Source organism: Amyelois transitella, chromosome 4 (assembly GCF_032362555.1).
Source record: "Amyelois transitella isolate CPQ chromosome 4, ilAmyTran1.1, whole genome shotgun sequence".
NCBI lineage: Eukaryota > Metazoa > Arthropoda > Insecta > Lepidoptera > Pyralidae > Amyelois > Amyelois transitella.
Window position 1 is genome coordinate 5,968,399 of NC_083507.1, and position 18,371 is coordinate 5,986,769.

General features: G+C 34.5%; 2 protein-coding genes across 4 annotated transcripts; one reads left to right on the plus strand and one right to left on the minus strand.

Moving 5' to 3' along the window:
• The first annotated feature begins 156 nt into the window (after window positions 1–156).
• LOC106138687 (arginase-1) lies at window positions 157–12,533 on the plus strand. Of its 3 annotated transcripts, none has more exons than XM_013339917.2 (7): window positions 157–296; window positions 7,699–7,859; window positions 8,211–8,399; window positions 8,827–9,013; window positions 9,435–9,545; window positions 11,721–11,848; window positions 11,980–12,533. In XM_013339917.2, the coding sequence occupies exons 2-7, from the start codon at window positions 7,715–7,717 to the stop codon at window positions 12,228–12,230; spliced, it is 1,011 nt and encodes a 336-aa protein (XP_013195371.1). In that variant the 5' UTR covers window positions 157–296; window positions 7,699–7,714; the 3' UTR covers window positions 12,231–12,533. The 3 variants fall into 3 exon arrangements, with proteins under 3 accessions (XP_013195371.1, XP_013195372.1, XP_013195370.1); XM_013339918.2 differs by having other exon boundaries at window positions 183–296; window positions 7,703–7,859; XM_013339916.2 differs by lacking the exon at window positions 157–296 and having other exon boundaries at window positions 7,670–7,859.
• On the minus strand, window positions 12,326–17,859 carry LOC106138686 (cytoplasmic 60S subunit biogenesis factor ZNF622). The gene is made up of 6 exons (XM_013339915.2): window positions 17,108–17,859; window positions 16,394–16,594; window positions 15,597–15,751; window positions 15,109–15,246; window positions 14,499–14,621; window positions 12,326–14,003 (listed from the first exon to the last, which is right to left on the minus strand). The coding sequence occupies exons 1-6, from the start codon at window positions 17,546–17,548 to the stop codon at window positions 13,892–13,894; spliced, it is 1,170 nt and encodes a 389-aa protein (XP_013195369.2). The 5' UTR covers window positions 17,549–17,859; the 3' UTR covers window positions 12,326–13,891.
• Window positions 17,860–18,371: the final 512 nt, after the last annotated feature.

Consider the following 18,371-nt stretch of genomic DNA (forward strand, 5'->3'; position numbering starts at 1 on the left):
TCATGACTTCCATGCATTATTACAATCTTATATTAACAATGATATAACCACCTTATTATGTAGGCTGATAGGACGTCCTGTATAAAGATAACGTGAAAAATATTTGTTTTACCTCCTACAAGTCATTTAATTACATAATTCTGTTAATAATGTATGTAAATAGACAAGTTACTTAAATTACATTGTGCTCGTGCCATTGAGATTTCGTCAATTGGTGCACTAAGACGCACTCGAAGATAATATTCACTTTGAACAAACATTTTGTACCGGTGTATAATACTGTCGGCGGGTAATCGGTGAGATTATTTTATTAAACTTAATAGTCATAACACTCAAAGGCCGCGTTTAGCTGACGGCTTAATGATGGAAGTTTAATGATAGCAGCTATACTTACCAAAAAAAGAATTTAGAGTTTGTTAAATACTTTTATACTTAATAAAATTCTTATTTCCGAGAATGGTTCGACTTTCCATAACAGCAATAAAATTTGATAAATCACCCTTCAATTGAAAGTATGAAAAATTCAGACAAATGACCAACTGCTACCCTCATTTCTTTTTGCCCGCGCTCAAATCACCCTTAATTTGCATTTTTTTAGTAATCCTAAAAGATTTGAGATAAAATTTCAACACTTTTATTAAGAAGCGCCTGTCAAATAACATGTCGTTTATTTATCGTCAACTTTAAAGAACCTGCTGAATTGATTATATATATCTATAATATAAAAATGAATCGCTAAATGTGTTGGTAAGCGCATAACTCAAGAACGCCAGGACCAATTTGGCCAATTCTTTTTTTTTAATATTCGTCGAAGCTCAAGGATGATTTTTACGGCGAAAAAATACCAAATAATTGCCTGAAAAACCTTAAAAACAGTCCTTTTCTTTATCCCATACAAACGTTTTCCAACTAATACGTACAGTCAATTTGAGCTTTATTGCTAATATATAAAGTTCACTGTTGTCTAAGCAATGTAGGTCTAATAGATAGAAACAAAAAACTGTCATATTACAAATCTTTTTGACAGAACGAAGTCTGTCGGGTCCGCTAGTCTATAATATAAAAATGAATCGCTAAATGTGTTGGTAAGCGCATAACTCAAGAACGCCTGGACCAATTTGGCCAATTCTTTTTTTTAATATTCGTCGAAGCTCAAGGATGGTTTTTACGGCGAAAAAATACCAAATAATTGCCTGAAAAACCTTAAAAACAGTCCTTTTCTTATCCCATACAAACGTTTTCTAACTAATACGTACAGTCAATTTGAGCTTTATTGCTAAGTTAAGCTAGTTTGAAATAAAAATGCAAACTGACATCTGTCTATACGTATTTGAGTTTTATTTTAAGAAGGCCTTCTTTAGTCTCCAGATTTGGCTTGTTTTCGCGAGACTTGAGTGAAGAATGAGTTTTTTCTAAGAGTGTTATCTGTGTGAGCATTATTTCAAGCCACATCTATTCGTAAAACAATTCTTTAGATTACACAATGAATCCTCCATTTAAATTTAAACAAAAAGATAGGAAAATATCACTACGAACTTTCCCAGAGATTATCCAACATAAAATTTTTAGCTCAGAAAAGTTGTATTTTCCTACGATGTTTATGTTTTTTGTCGATGGGCTGGCTCTCATATCAAATTAGCCGGAGGTACGAGTGAGTTCATGTGAGGCCTTATTAGGGCACTCGAGTGGCGAGCTCTGTGAACGAGAGCCTCGGTGTAGGGTGCACAAATTAATGAGTGTGTGGATACAAAAAAAATATACTGTTCTTTTGTGGATACCGATTTGTAATCCTCAAATATACATATGTATCTCATATTAAATTGCGCTGAAGTACCAACTTAAAAACGATTCATGTGTGGCTTTATAAGGGCAATCGTTGAAAAGCGAATATAGAGAAATCTGCTGTTCTGACTTCGTTCCTGAATAAAACCTGCATTTTATGTATGACGCCAAAAAAAAGTAGTTAAAGAGAGGGCAAAGAAGAGTTTTATTTTATTTTGAATTCACCATGCAAACGTCAGCCAAACGATAAGCATCTGACTCTACATAAATATTTTCCTCTAGCGTTTACCCTAGCGTCTAGTTTGAGCGTCCTATTTAGTAGCTTGTTAATTTGCGACGGCGCGAATGATGTACTTTGCTCATATTTCAAAGAAATTGCCTTAGACTGCCTTCACTGCCGTGCATTTAGATATCACGTGTGCAAAACTAAAGTGAATACAAAAGACTATATGGTGACTTCTTATTCATTAGTAACTTACTACCGGTGTTTTCCCGATTTCCCGGTTCCGTTCTCTAGAGTAGATTGAGGAAATGTAGTGGTAAGTTAGATAATAAGTATCATGAATTTACTCTAACCTGACCTCCATAATCCGAAACCCAACTCGAAAACTATACACTACTACTCGATAAACTATTTCCCGATGTCTCAACATCCACGAATGAGAGATACCTACTGCAGTACGATTTTATTACTTCGCAAGAGATAAAACTGTGATGTACATATATGTTTTTTGCAAATTACCTTCTTATTAAAAGTACATATTCTAGAAACTTCTTGTTTACTGAATTGTTATTTTTTTCCGTGTATATGCAAAGAATAACTACTGCCATTTTATTTTAGTACCTATGTGTTTTCAGATTCCTTTGCTCATTTGTCAGTCAGTTATTAAAATTTAATGTTCTATCTTAATCTTATCCTCCAAGTGACATCATTGAATCGAGAGTTATAATAATCTTTCCGCCTATTCAAACGAGATTCCCAAGGGATGGGAACAGGACGCTTGATTCTTATAAAGCTGCAAATATCTTAAACGATCTTGACATTTCAATATTCATCCAAATTTAGACTCCAATTTAATGGGTCATTAAGAGAAACATACTTCTACTTTTTACATAAACGTTGGACTCATAAAGATGTAATTCGCCCGATTTATGTTCTTTTACAAGAACATTTACAAAAATGAACTTTTTAATTCTAATTTCTCATGCTTTTGTGATATTTTTAATTATTAATAAATATAACTAGACCGTTTTAATAAAACAGCACAATGATAGGTATAAACTAAACCTATAATAATAATACTGAATGATTAAGTCATAGGTATAATGAAAATAACAGCAAAATACGCAAAACCAATATTCAAACCGTTTGTACCTAATATTATACCTTAAATTCGTCGAAAATTGATTTATTGAAGCTATAAATAATTAGTTTTTCATCTTTTCTGTTGTTAGCAATAGTTCTGACATAGGTCAGGTTAAGAATTAATAAAAATACGAAGTTAACTCAAAATAAGTGCACATATTAAGACTGGTTTACAGCGGAAACATTCACAGACGGACTCTTCACCAAAATAGTAAGGGCGCAACCTTAACTAACACTTGGATTTTATTTTAGTGTTCCATATTTAGTCAACTTTACGTAATAAAAACTTTCTAAGTAAGAAATATTCCGAAGAGATTTATACCTATGTGAAATGAAAAAGTATTTCCTATCCACATCTTTCGCTAAGTTATTGATAAAAGTCATTCGGTATCCTGAATTAACATTTCTAACAGAATAAAAAATAAAAAATCATTTGGAACATCATTGCATTTCCAAATGATGAAAGTCAATTTAAGGGGACGATATAATCTGAAAGGAAGTCTCACAAAAGACATTTGGAAATCAAACCACAGATAACAACTGCAAATGAGTGACCTCTGTTCAGTGAATTGAATAAAATTTATTGGGACATTCCATTCTGAATACATAATGACACCTTAAAATAGGTCAAATGTATTCTGATCATTAATATCTAAAATCAAATTTACTTTAAATTAAATTCACTTACACACAAAAAACCAAACAAACTATATTATTTTTTTACTTACTATATCTATGTAAGTATACATAGGTATTATAAACTTTAGCGTACCAACCTGCCGTAAGAGTTTGTTTATTTTGTTTATTTAAATATAGAGGTAAAAAAGAGAATTCAGGTCAAGGGTTATTGACATCGACCTACGTCAAGTGCACGATTAAATCAACAAGCTGAAACAAAATGTATCAAGGGCCCTGTGCCTCATATTCCGGGCGTACTTGGAGCTAAATATTCGCAAGCGCTTTCAAAAGATTGGAAAGATAAAGCACACACTGGCGCTTCACTTGTTCTCGTAAACTCACGTGCTCGTCTACCAAGTAAAAGAATAACAAAGCAAAATTGTCGTAAAGATAAACGCCAACATGTATTACATTGACGCAAAACTTAATTATAATGCTCGTAACATAAACTTAGTTTCGACAATCATCGTTAAGTTTGAATCTCAGCTATACAGCTGAGAGTGGCCTTTCGGTCTTTTTGAGAGTATTGGCTATGTCTACTCTGTAACTGTTCGGCTTAATGATAGAATTAAGATTCAAATAGTAACAGGTTGCCAGCCTATCGACCAAAAGAATAATCCCAAGTTTATAAGCCTATCCCTTAGTCGCCTTTCACGCAACCACGGGAAGAGATGGAGTGGTCCTATTCTTTTTTCTATTTCGCCGGAAACCGCACATCACTAAAAATTAACGAATAAAAATATTATTTTAGTGATATTGGTTTTATTTCCATTCTCAAACGTAACATCTAAAAATAATCAGCAAGAAATACAAGTCCATCTTGATTGAAGTTTCGCTAATATTCCACTGAAAACTAGCATAATGTTTATTATGATTCTCTAATCTCTAATTTTCTAAAAACATGGACAAAGAAATGTATAAATTGGATGTACGGTTTGTAGACGGTTTGAATTCCGGTAGTACTTAATCAGGACCACTACGTATCTTCGTATGGTTGATTGAAGGCCAATAAAACTCTCAACTTAATTTCTACCAAAAAAATTGAGCCATTTGGGCTGAACAAATAAATTTATTTTTATGCTCCTTAGTTTAATATCAAGCAAGACCAAACAGCAAGAACTGAAGAATTACTGAAACCTTTTATTTCGTGAAATATAATATTTCAGTTTCTTATAATATACTAATAATATACTAATTATAATAAATCTGTAGAGAGGTCAATTCTGTACATGGAATATATTTTCAAATAACTATCAGGGGGTGATTAGTGATCGATACTGATGCCAAAAATGCAATCAGTAAAATTTTTGTCTGTCTGTCTGTCTGTCTGTCTGTCTGTCTGTATGTTCTTTATAGAAACAAAAACTACTTGACGGATTTTAACGAAACTTGGTACAGTTATTCTTCATACACCTGAGCAGGTTATAGTATACTTTTCATTACGCTACAATCACTAGGAGCAGAGCAATGAAAAGAAATGTTGGGAAAACGGGAGAAGTTACTTGATTTTTTAAGCTTCCGTGGCGTGTGCAGCCTTAATGGTTAAAGATACAGTGAAACCATGTATAACGGAAATATTCTACATAAAATTATTAAAAAAATATCCCAAGACAGCATAAGTCTATCTTTTATGGTTGGCTCACAATAACACGTGTAATTCCTAATAGCTTAGCAGTTCGGAGATTTCTGTTTATATTTCTTTACTCTGACGTTTATAATACCAATATCACTCTCACTCATTCGTAATTCTTAAAAATTAATATAAGTACCTATTCAATAAAAAAAGAATCATCGAAATCGGTATAGAAACACCAAACTTATACATGAAATAAAATACCCTAACAAGCCATCGCGCGTAAATACTGAAACGGTTGCTGCGCTCGACGCGGCTAGCGGCGGCGGCAGGGTATAAAAGGGGCAGGAAGCGAGCGCAAGCTTCATGACCAAGGCAGCCAGGGGGAGACCTCACGCAGTTCTCTCCTCCAGCCTCCCCCTGAGGACGAAAATCGGGATCTACCAAACGTACGTCAGATCCCGCCTCACATACGCGGCCCCGGCCTGGTACGCATTCTGCTCTGAGACCAACAGGAGAAGACTCAGCGCCCAAGAGAACCAAAGTCTCAGAGCAGTCGTCGGAGCCCCGCGCTACCTGAGGAACTCGACGATCCTCAAGGACCTGAAGTGGGAGAACTAGATATTCGAGAGGGCGGACGCGTCATTACACAGCCACCTGCGCGGCATCGCGCCGCTCCACGCCCGCCCTCCAGGCCGTCGGGTGAAACTCTCCCCTCGCTGCCGAGCGGCAGACGTCGTCGATCAGTGACGACGCCGCCGCCGATGGGAACTCCCAGTGTATGAAGACGTGAAGACCCAGGCCGTTACGGCCGCCCCATCGACCTGCCTACAGTCGTAGGCAGCGATGATGCCATTGAAGAGGGCTAAAAGCCCTGACCAATCTACTCCGACTCCCCTAAGGGAGTATGGGAAGACCCGAAGACGACAAGATAGTATTGCACAGACGTTTCAACTTTATTTTCATTTCTTTTTCTTTTGTAAGTTGTAGGTACATATTTCTGGTTATAATTCTATTAGAAAACTAATATTATAAAACTGAAGAGTTTATTTGTTTGTTTGTTTGAATTTGCTAATCTCAAGAACTACTGGTTCGATTTGAAAGATTATTTTTGTGTTGAATAGACCATTTATCGAGAAATGGCTTTAGGCTATATAACGTCTAGCTGCAACTATTAGGAGCGAAGAAATAATGGAAAAGTGAAAAAAATCGGGGAAGGAGCATTCTTGAGGGCTTCAATGATGCCCAAAATAACTATTCCACGTGGACGAAGTCGCAGGCACAGCTAGTATACTAAATATAATACGAAATATAATCTTTTATTTCAGTAATGCTTGAGTACATTTAAGAATATGCTTTAATAAATGGAAACTAGCAAAATTTACATTATTTTAAATTGAGTAGTTATATTGCAATGAAATTACTATTAGACCTTATCGGTTTTCTTGTGTCACATCGTGTAATTATATTCCTACATCATTGTTCTTTCTAGTTATGTATGTCCCTTGCCTTATGAGTAAATAATAACAGATCTTCACTACTTGATGGTCGTATCGGAAGAAAAGTGATATTTGTTTAGGTATGTATTTAAGTATTAATTTCCTTAGTTTAGTATTTTCAAAGTAAGCTTTGGAATACAAACTTAAAAATAATAAAAACAAATTCCCTTATAAATAAGAATTATTAACATACTACAACTTATAATTTTATTTTGCCCTGTAATTTTGCCATTGTATTCTATACAATTATCAAAAAAACAAATCAAATATATTTATTGTGCAACACAGGTTACAAAGGTTGTTACATATTTTTGATCATCACTGTGAGCTGCCCTGATGGACAATAACTAATTAAAAATAAATTTTAATGTCAAAACTTACAAACAATTCAAAGAATATCTAAGTACCTAACAAAAATGAAAATAAAATTAAAATCACAATATTTATTTTCAAATAAAAATAATAATATAATGCATATCTGTAGTAATTAGTGTGTACAATAATTAGTAATTATTTAAGTCCTTTTAAAAAAAATCTGAAATACAAACAGCGACACATCGAACTTTATTATATCTACCAAAAACCACATTCTTATATTTTGAAACCCATAATTAGAAAGAAATGTCAGATTTAATACAAACCGAAATGATGCAAGCAGTTCAACTTTAACCTACAACTAAGTTGATAACAATGATTTATTTTAATGATATTTTTAGTAAAGACTTATCACTCTTGCCGGCCGGTTGTGTTAAATTAGTTTGTGTGGTATATACAACATTAATTGAAATGAACGTCATTAGACAGATTACGCGAAGTATGAGTCCTGGGAGGCAATGGACCCCTCTCAAGAAAGTGGGCATCATTGGTGTTCCTTTCGAGAAGGGCCAAAAAAAGTACGGAGTGAGCATCGCCCCCGCTGCCATGCGATCAGCTGGTCTTGTTTCGCACCTCAAAGAAATTGGTAAAATATTTTTTAAACTTTAATATCAAGTGTGCACTACTCTCTTATGCTCTATCAAATAATTAATTTACTTATTATACTATAATATACAAGTGAGTTTGTCAAATAGAAAGAGAACGTTTTGTATTTCACCACAATAAGATCGAAGTAAGAAGTACCTACTTACCTAATGTCTGTGTGTTCGGAATTAACTCAAACATTAGTAATTTAAGTTTCTAGTGTACAGCAGTATTTTGCGAAGAATTGAATAAACAATATGTTCTACAAACAGCACGATATTGCAGAACTTTTTATGTTATCCTTATACGTTTATGTATCCACCTCTATTACTGTATTTAAATAATATTTTAGATGGCCTAGACGTTCAAGACTACGGGGACATTGAAACTTTATCCAGCAATGATCCCAACTTGGTTGAGAATATGACTAATTTGGCTCTAGTATCATCATGTGACAAGAAGCTATCTGAACGAGTCGCCCAGGTATTGAAAGATGGCCGCATAGCTGTCACCATTGGCGGTGATCACTCCATAGGAGTTGGTAAGAGATCGTAAATAAATACCAATAATAATCGAAAGAAAAAGGCTCTCTCAGACCCAAAGCATTGAGAAGAGCGTAACTGGGAATACGTAAAGATAGAGATTGCTTTAAATTTTTAATATGAGTTTCCTCATCTTTATAAAAATTATTATTGTCCTCCAACATATTGCTCTTCTCCGTTAAATACAGCTCTATTCAATATGTACCGACAAAGCTCAATATATTGACGAACATATCAACGCACAGCCCAAACCATTGGCTGAAGTAAGGCTGTAGTAGATTCCCAAAATTAACGCGAGAACGGAAATTGACGGGGTATGACAAAGACTGTCGTCAAATATCAATCGTATCAAATGATCAATCAACGTTTGATATAGGTACATCACATTTGGTTAACTTAAAGTACCTACTTATAACTTATTTTTAGGAACCGTAGACGGTCACTATTCTGTGAATGAGGACATGATCCTGATCTGGGTTGATGCGCATGCAGACATCAATACCAACAGAACTTCAGGCTCCGGCTCCGTACACGGCATGCCCGTGGCTTTACTGGTCAAAGAGATGGCAGACTATTGGCCCTACCTACCAACTATGGATTGGCAAGTACCAAAGTAAGTAGGTACTTTGTTTTCTCAATAAGTTTTTCTTCTTGATCTTTTCACTCTTGACAGAGTGATAATAATCGTTACTAATGAACAGGTTATAATGTATACCTATACATACTTATCTTTAAGCTGCAACATACTGTAAACAAATTTTCTAAGATGCTCGGTGAGATAGGTATCTCACCTAGCATCTTAGAAAATTTGTTTTAGCAAATAAATGCCGCAAAAACAATTCAGGACTGCCATCAATTTGAGTAACTTAAGTATTTTACAAGATTGCCTGAGCAAAAATAGCTTTTCAAGCAATACCTACTACCTACTAAGGGAAATAAAGCTTTAAGCGCCAGTAGCTCCAAACACGAAATAATAATAATTTCTGCTTAAATTCACGAAAATCCCCCATATAATCCAAAAACACTTGTTTCAGGTTTTCTATCAAAAACCTTGGTTACGTTGGATTGCGTTCGGTGGACCATTATGAAAGGTTGGCTATAGAGAAGTATCATGTTCCTGCTTTCGCTATGGAGGATATTGAAGAGTAAGTAAGCCCTTCACAAGTAAAAAATAGAACTAATAGAATACATTCAAATATGATACTTGTCCCACGAGCACGACACCTTACACGAGACATTTCGAGTTTTAGAAATAATCACTACAATAAATTCTGTCTGTATGCAAAAGTTATGGACGGACGGACAGAAAGGGGTTTTCTAGGTAAGGTTTAGGTGTACCCTACTTTAGATTTAAATCGTCCTACTTTAGGGTCGCTAGTATATACCTAATTTTAATCAATATTTATGTACTCATTTGGTATAATGTTTGTCGAGATCGTGACAGTTTTCGATGATACTAACTGATAAGTAATTATGTAGTTAGGATAATTAGGAGATAATGATAATTGACTAATCAAATATGAAGTCTTTATATCTAACATTTTATGAAAAGATACAAACTAACAAAACATTGATGTAAATTGAGCCAATAGTCTCGAAAACTCGAAGGCCCGTGTTCAGCTAGATAATAATGATGGAATGGCGATATCAGATAGTAATAGGTTCCCAGCCCATCATATACATTCAGTCAGAAAAGTATCGGGAATGGATTATTTATTTATGGTTCCAAATTCAAATTTTTGTTTTTTTTGTTGTTGTTAGATTGGCACAACTGTTTTCCATTTTGGCGCGGAGTTTGAGTTGCATCTGTTGTTTACATTAAATTCAGTGCTATTTTTAGTTATATCATATCTAGTGTGTATTGCTAATTTCATAATGGATAAAAACATCGAACAAAGAGTTTGTCTTAAATTTTGCATTGCCAATGGAATATCGTGTTCGGAGTCACTGAAAATGTTACAGAAGGCTTACGGTGAATCGAATTTATCAAAAACTCGTGCTTATGAGTGGTACAAAGCGTTCAAAAGCGGTCGAGATGTGATGGAAGATTTGCCTCGCTCTGGTAGGCCATCAACGTCTGCAACTGAAGTTAACATCGCAAAAGTGAAGGAAATAGTGACTGAAAATCCTCATTCAACTTTGAGAGAGATAGCCACCGAACTTTCTGTATCTCACGAGTCGATCCGTACCATTTTAACTAATAATTTGGGTATGAAACATGTTGCCGCTCGGCTAGTCCCAAAAGACCTGAATTTTTTTCAAAAACTCAATCGCATGAGAGTCGCTGAGGACATGCTAGAACGAGTCAATTCCGACCCAACATTCATGAAACGCATTGTTACTGGTGACGAGACGTGGGTTTACGAGTTTGACATGCAAACTAGTCAACAAGCTTCGGAGTGGCGCCTTCCAACTGAACCGAAACCGAAAAAACCACGCCAAAGTCGTTCAAAAGTCAAAGTCATGTTGACTGTTTTCTTTGACTATCGCGGTGTTGTGCACTCGGAATTCTTGCCCTTGCCGGAAGGTCAAAACTCAAACGGTAAATAAGGAATATTATTTGAGTGTTATGCGGCGTTTAAGAGAGCAAATCCGACGAAAAAGGCCAGATTTGTGGAAAGAAAATTCTTGGATTTTGCACCATGATAATGCACCTTTGCACAAGGCCATCATTGTGAACGAATTTTTAACCAAACACTCAACAAATACCATCGAGCAACCACCATATTCACCAGATATGGCTCCAGCCGACTTTTTTCTTTTTCCTAAACTCAAATTACCACTTCGTGGCACCCGTTTTCAATCGGTAGAAGACATAAAAGAGAATTCGCGGCGAGAACTGACCTCAATTCCGGAAACAGCGTTTAAAAAATGTTTTGATGATTGGATTATTCGTTGGCGTAAGTGTATCGTTTCTAAAGGAGCATATTTTGAAGGTGATAAAATAAATTTGGATGAATAACAAACAGTTTGTGTATTATTGATCTTTTCCTGCTACTTTCTTGACAGAGTAGTAAAAGTAGAATGGCAAGACTTAGCCTTGCGCTTGATTAACTTTTACTTATTACCCGGCACGAGAAGCAGCTGCTACAAAAATTGTTATATAATTATTGTGCAGTTAAGTACCTACTTAATTAAAATATTTTTTATATTAAATTAATATATTTTTTTGCTTAAACCTACTTAGGCATAAAAAGTAGCAAATAAAGGCAATCACCTACATAACCAGTTTTAATTAACATCCGGTGCAATTAACCACATTACACAAACCTATGCTGAAATTATACATACATACTTACATATTTAAAAACATATTTCAGACACGGCATAAGGAACTCCATAAATCACATTCTGCAAGTCTTGGACCCTGAGCAGAACAAACCAATCCACGTGAGTTTCGACATCGACTCGCTCGACGCGTTGGAAGCACCCAGCACTGGCACCCCGGGTAAGTCTCGCAGAATTATTGATGTTACTTGTAACTCACAAAATGAGAGTTCATCTTACTATATATATACTTTAACCACTCGACCGCTGACCCTCGAACATGCCTAGTTAGTTAAATACTTTATTTTCCAGTTCGAGGGGGCCTTACACTCAGAGAGGCGCTTACTTTAATGGAAATCATCCATGCGACTGGTCGTCTCCGGGCTATAGATCTCGTCGAGATTAACCCAGCACTGGGCGACGACTCCGACCGCCGGCGCACCATAGAAGCTGGCCTCTGCGTGCTTCGAGCAGGATTAGGTTTCTCCAGGAGGGGCTTGGCCCGACGAGGTGTCCTAGATCTGCCGATACAAACCTTCCACAAAAATAAACCAGAAAAATAATCTTTCCTAGTATAAGATTTTGAATAAGTTACATAAGTGTATATGTATAGTTTATCTTCTCATTTTTTTAGACAATTATGGGTAAGAACATGGAAAAGTATACGTGAATAAGTCGATCACAGGTCGCTTGGAGCACATCTGCGCCACAGGTGATTAGCGCGTTGGAGCACACATGTGCCACAGCAACTGAGAGGTTAATATACTTACAAGTAGATATCGAAGTTAGGTATTTTTATTACAGTCATCCATACTTTGTGACTTTGACCAACCATAAATAAAATCGATTTAAGTTTCTTTTTTTTATACATTTTTATATATTTTTCGGAATCACAATGTAAAATTAAACCCAATTCAAATCAATTTAAATCCCGTCTATTGAGTTGATCTTGGGGCGAAATATTACACTTAAAATAAAACAAAAAATGAGTTTTTATTTTATATTCTTTTATTTTTTATTCGCAAAAACGATTTCTAGTTTTTTTATTTTTTTTGTGGTGCATTATGCTGGCAGATTACATTTTATTCAAACCATGATTTCACTTGTAGTTCATTTCATATACAAGTATATTTATTTATGACAAAAATCAATTTGTAGATACTTGCTTTGACGATAAATATAACGAAGTTTATTTTTTTAAATCAATAGAACGTTTATTGTGTTACAATTTGATACAAATGTAATATTACGAATTTATAACCACAATAATCGAAAAAATCGCTGAAAAGTTCGCATCGACTTATTAAAAACTCAACACCAGAATTCTAATACCTTAATTTCAAAAGTGTGATTTTTTTTCTACAACTTTCATTAAATGGCATTCCTCCAGCATACAATACACGCGTCACTATCACTACATTTTACACAGAGCAATGCAGATAGCACCCACGGGCGCGTCTGACTTTTTGGACTCTGTGACATTTATACAAGCACATCCTTAATTCTCGTATACAATGAGAAAACGCTTTTGAATACGTTACTTTGTTTTGCATTAAAAAATATTCAATATGAAAGTTACATTTATGAAGACTTTTTCGTACCGTTTACTTTTTTTTTTCTTCAAATAATAATGTGTTCAAGAGGAAGATCTATGTCGATTAGTCGTTACTTAAAGGGTCATTATGTTTATGAAAAGACCGTAGCAAATAAAGGTCCCGTCCAATAACAACTACAAGGAGCTGAAATTTAATGTAACTATTTCTAAGGCGGCGAAATATGGCGTGGTGGCTTGATGAAATACGTATTGTATCATAAATCAATAAATACATTTAAATTTTGTCACTAAGAAGCACATGCCGCTCGCTTTAATCGCTCCAATGTGTCCGGATCCTTAAGAACTCAGATTGAGATAGATACTTATCATTTCATTAGTTGGTTATATATATATACAGTACTAACATTCATTTTCTCATCTACCTTACTTTCACAATACATACAAACACTCATACCTAAATCACACTGAACAAGTTTGGATTGCTGTGTTAAAAATATATTATCTGTAAATATTTTACTATTTGTTTATACTCTGAAAGTTAGTTAACGTTGTTACCAAGGCAATGGATAATTAAATATAGGTATTTACTTTTTTTTTTCAACCATCTACATAGACTAAGAATGTGTGATAAAACATGTTTAACTGCAATTTGACTAATAACAGAACAATTTAGAAGTTTACTTGTGGTCGATAATGTTTCTGGAACTTGTTGTTTTTCAATGAAAGCTTCATCTGCCATTTTGCTTGCGCCCTCTTCATAAAGTGAATATCCCTTGCTGTCCTGCAAAAAATAATATATCCATTGCTTAACTTATTATAAGTAACTGTTATTTAATGTGGTAAAGGCAGCTTAGGGATGGTCCTTGGGATTCTACTTGTAGGTGATGGGATAGCAACCTGTCTCTATGTGAATCTTAATTATCATTAAGCTTTACAGCTTAACATGACTTGTCAGTTCTTAGTAGAATGTTGACTCTGTCTACCCTGTAAGGGATAAAGCCGTGATTATATGTAAGTAAAATAATCTAAAATCAATACACAATATTAGACTCAATTCCATCATTAAGCCACACTGCTGGGCGTGGCCTTCCACTTTTTTAAGACTGTTTTGTGAGACTGGCTCTGTCAACCCCGCATGGAATACAGATGAGATTATTTATATATATGTATGCGCTTACTATACCCATTATGGGATAAAGACGTGATTATATGTATGTTGCTTACTATTAAAAGCACTACATGTGACAACTAAATGATATCATTGTTTAAAACTTACTTGGCCGCAGCTGCTTGCTCTTTAGGCGCCCAGCCCAACGCTTTATACACTCCTAAGACTTTATGTAACCTTCGGCTTTTCTCAACTATAGCGCTAGTCTGCGGCAGGTTCTGTTTGTAGTATCTGAAAATTAACAATGCTATTTTATAATACCCATATGAACTAAGAAAGCATGTCTATTTCTACATATCAAGATGGAAAGTTTTGCGTTTACGCGGGTTACTATGGGCTTAAAAACGAAAAATTCCGTTGATTCCTGTTCCCGTGGGAATTCCTACTACCTTTCCCAAGGAACACACATACATGAATATCAACTTGTTTTCCAGAAATGTTGGCTGTACGACAATATTGTCATCAGCCATTCAGTCAGTCAATAATGGAGTCTTGTTGTATACTGATGTTTAAGAACTGGATATTTCTGAAAGATCGCTTAGCAAGGGAATCCCAATCCTAACTTATAAAAGCGAAAATAAGTTTTTTGGTACCGTCCATTTTGCAGGGCTTGTGGCAAGTGGAGATATATAGTCACAGCCTACCTCTCCTGCAAAAAGGCGTGTTTTATGTATGCATGTTTTTGAAAGATTGCTTCCTATAAATGTATACAACATACTTCATAAGCGATCGGTGGCCCACAGTGGCGCCCGACGGTAGCACCAGTTGGAAGTCGTCGCCCTCCAATGTAGCCGGGCCTTCCACTTCCTCATCCACATCCATACCCTCATCGGGTTTATTGTCAGGATAAGAAGTGCTAAAATATAAAAACATCAAAAAAAACTTTTACATACTGAATTAATAAAATATTTGTTTATTTTACAGTTTTATGAAAATGTCTTACATATATGTGAATCTACAGGAATTAGATCCACTATTTGCTAATTTACAGAAGGTATTGTTATATACTTTAAATACTTTTACTTATTATTTATGAATGAAACATTATTTAGCTAAATGATGTTACTCTCTGTTCTCTTATAGTTTAACAAAGTAATTTTTACTGAAAGGATTTATACACAATATGATATGTATGTATTAAAGAACAAAGACACAAGAAATAATAAACATATTTCTCAAAGCACACTTGAGTACACAAAACATTACCTGTAATCATAGTAATCGGAATATTCTGCCAAAGCTAGACCCTCATGTAACATCTTACAGTGGCCTTTGTCCAGCATATGAGCCCGGGCTGCTTCCATAGAGTAGAAAGTTTTACCAGTTTCATTACACCAAAGGCACATGTACGCTCTTGAAATCTACAAATAAAAAATGTTTATTATTCATAAACAGCATAAGGCAAATACAAATAAAATAGATAGTTTACAGGTACAATTGGTCAGAGATACTTCACATCTTAATAAACAGTTATAATGTATTTTAACTTTACATTAAATATTAAATAAAAAATATATATATATTAATATTAAATAATAAATATAATAAATCATACTTTTGTATTTGTACTATTTTTGTTAGTAATTTTGTGTGGCATGGTTCCCGACATCAATAGAATAGGACCATTCTATCTCTTCCCCACGGATTTCGTAAAAAGCGATCAAGGGATAAGCCCGTCCGCTGGCAACCTATCACTATTTTAATCTCAATTCTATCATTAAGCCAAACAGCTGAATGTGGCCTATCAGTCTTATTAAGACTCTTGGCTCTGTCTACTCCGGAAGGTATATAAATGTGATATGTATGTATGTTAATACTTTTGCAATAAACAGTAAAAATTTACTTTGATTATTTATAACAAAATATCAAAATTTGACTTGTTTACAATACATATTTACAATCATTGGAATAAAATTATATATGAAAACAATATTGCAAAAAACACTTTCAGTTACAAAATTAGAATTGACCAAAATGACTTGTTGCCTAATAATCAAACATACCTTTTCCCCTAGATAAAGGAGAAGACCTTTAACATCAACACAGTATTCTATATCAGGAATGAAAAATGAATGAGCAACCGACATGTGTTTCAGATTCTTGACCATGTTCTTGCTGTGGTGAGAGCAAAATAAGCAGTCTCGAGGCTTTATTAGGGAGTCACTGCCTTTGATGCGGCATTCTTCCCACTCGTCAGAATCCAACTGAAAAATACAACAAAAACATACAACTATATATAATTAATATACTCCTTGTACTATGAGTTACTTTGCTAACTCATTTAGTTTTAGTAGTAGTACCTAATAAAAATATAATACACCTCAATGAAAAAATAATTTCGGTTAAATTATAAATAAAAAAAATGGTTTTAAAAATGCATAATATAGTTTTGATAATCTATGTATTATAAGTTAAAACTATATTTATGCAATCTTCATTTATTGCAAATTTTATTCTGAAATCATTATTTAAAATCTGGACCCCAGTAAACACTTACAACAAAATTAAAATTAATTAACCATGTATTGCATGATTACCTTTCATAAATATTAATTTGACTATGTACTAAGGAACCTTACACTAAGGAACAGGATATTACACAGATAAGGATGTGCATACTATGTGTGTATGAAACAAATGAAATCTATACAAATCTTTTAAATCAAAAATAACAAATATGGTGCCAGCTTGATGACACAATGAGCAACATCACTTACCTCTTCAATTTCAGAATCTGTTTCTATGTCCTCATCTCCAGAATCATCAGGGTTAACTACAACAAACTTTCCTGGCTGCTTGGAAGTCTGGCTCGCCTCCACTTTCACAAAACTATCTGTATCACTATGCTCTTCAGCTTCATCACTATTTTCTTGAGCAAACTTATGCTTCTTACTATTCAAATGATTATTGTAAGCATTCCTAGTGTTAAACATCTTTGAACAAAACTTGCAGTACTGTGATTCATCACTACTAACATTCTCTTCTTGTGCCTTATGCTCCTTCAACCGAAGTTCAAATTCCTCTAGCGATATGGGCGGGATCGAAGCCACTTTCCTCTTCAAGTTATATCGGTGCCAATCCAACTTATAGTGCTCCCGCTGGAGTTCAGGTGTTTTAAACAACACCTGACAAGTTATGCACGTGAAGGTGTTAGACATTATTGAGTTATAGAAAACACCAAAATACTATATCACAGACTAATGAACACAATTAAAATCAATACCTATTTGCTATCAATTTATGTAGGTACTTCAAGGTGTGGTAGTAATGAAAAAGATTGAACAAGTTTCCTGTATTGAATAAATTTGGTAGCTAAGTAGAGTAATAATGAAATTGAAGATGAGGAAATGTTGTGTGGTACCTATGATGAGATTATTTCTACGCCACAAACACAAACCAACCAAAAATGTAGTAAGGAGGAGGTCTAATTCGAATCGTCAAATAGGATTTTAGGAAGTAGTGATAGTGATGGCCCAACACGAATAATCGCCATAAACATAAGCACGTGCTGAAATTTATCATATAGCATGTAGCATATTTATGTCTGAGAATCGGCCAACATCTATTATTCATACCACACATACACATAAGGATTGCCCACCCTAAACCTTTTTTTAATTTCTTTAATTTTTATAGTGTTGTTGTTATGTTGTTATTTTAAATATATAGAGTTGTATGTATTTTTAATACGACATTATAAATATATATATTAATATGTAATGATAATGCCAAAGTGGAAAAGCACCAGAAACTTATTACAACTGCTTGAAAATTGGTAAGATTAATATTGTGACTAGTTTCTCCCCGAAAGTATTTATTACTAGAAATATTAGACAAAAAAGCCCCTTCCTAGTATGTAAATGGGACAAAGTGGTAAACCAATTTTAAGGTATTATGTGACTGCCGTGCTTGAATTATTTAGCCAGGGGGAAATAATAAAAAAGTTATATTTACAATGTTACACTGTATTGACAAAATTAA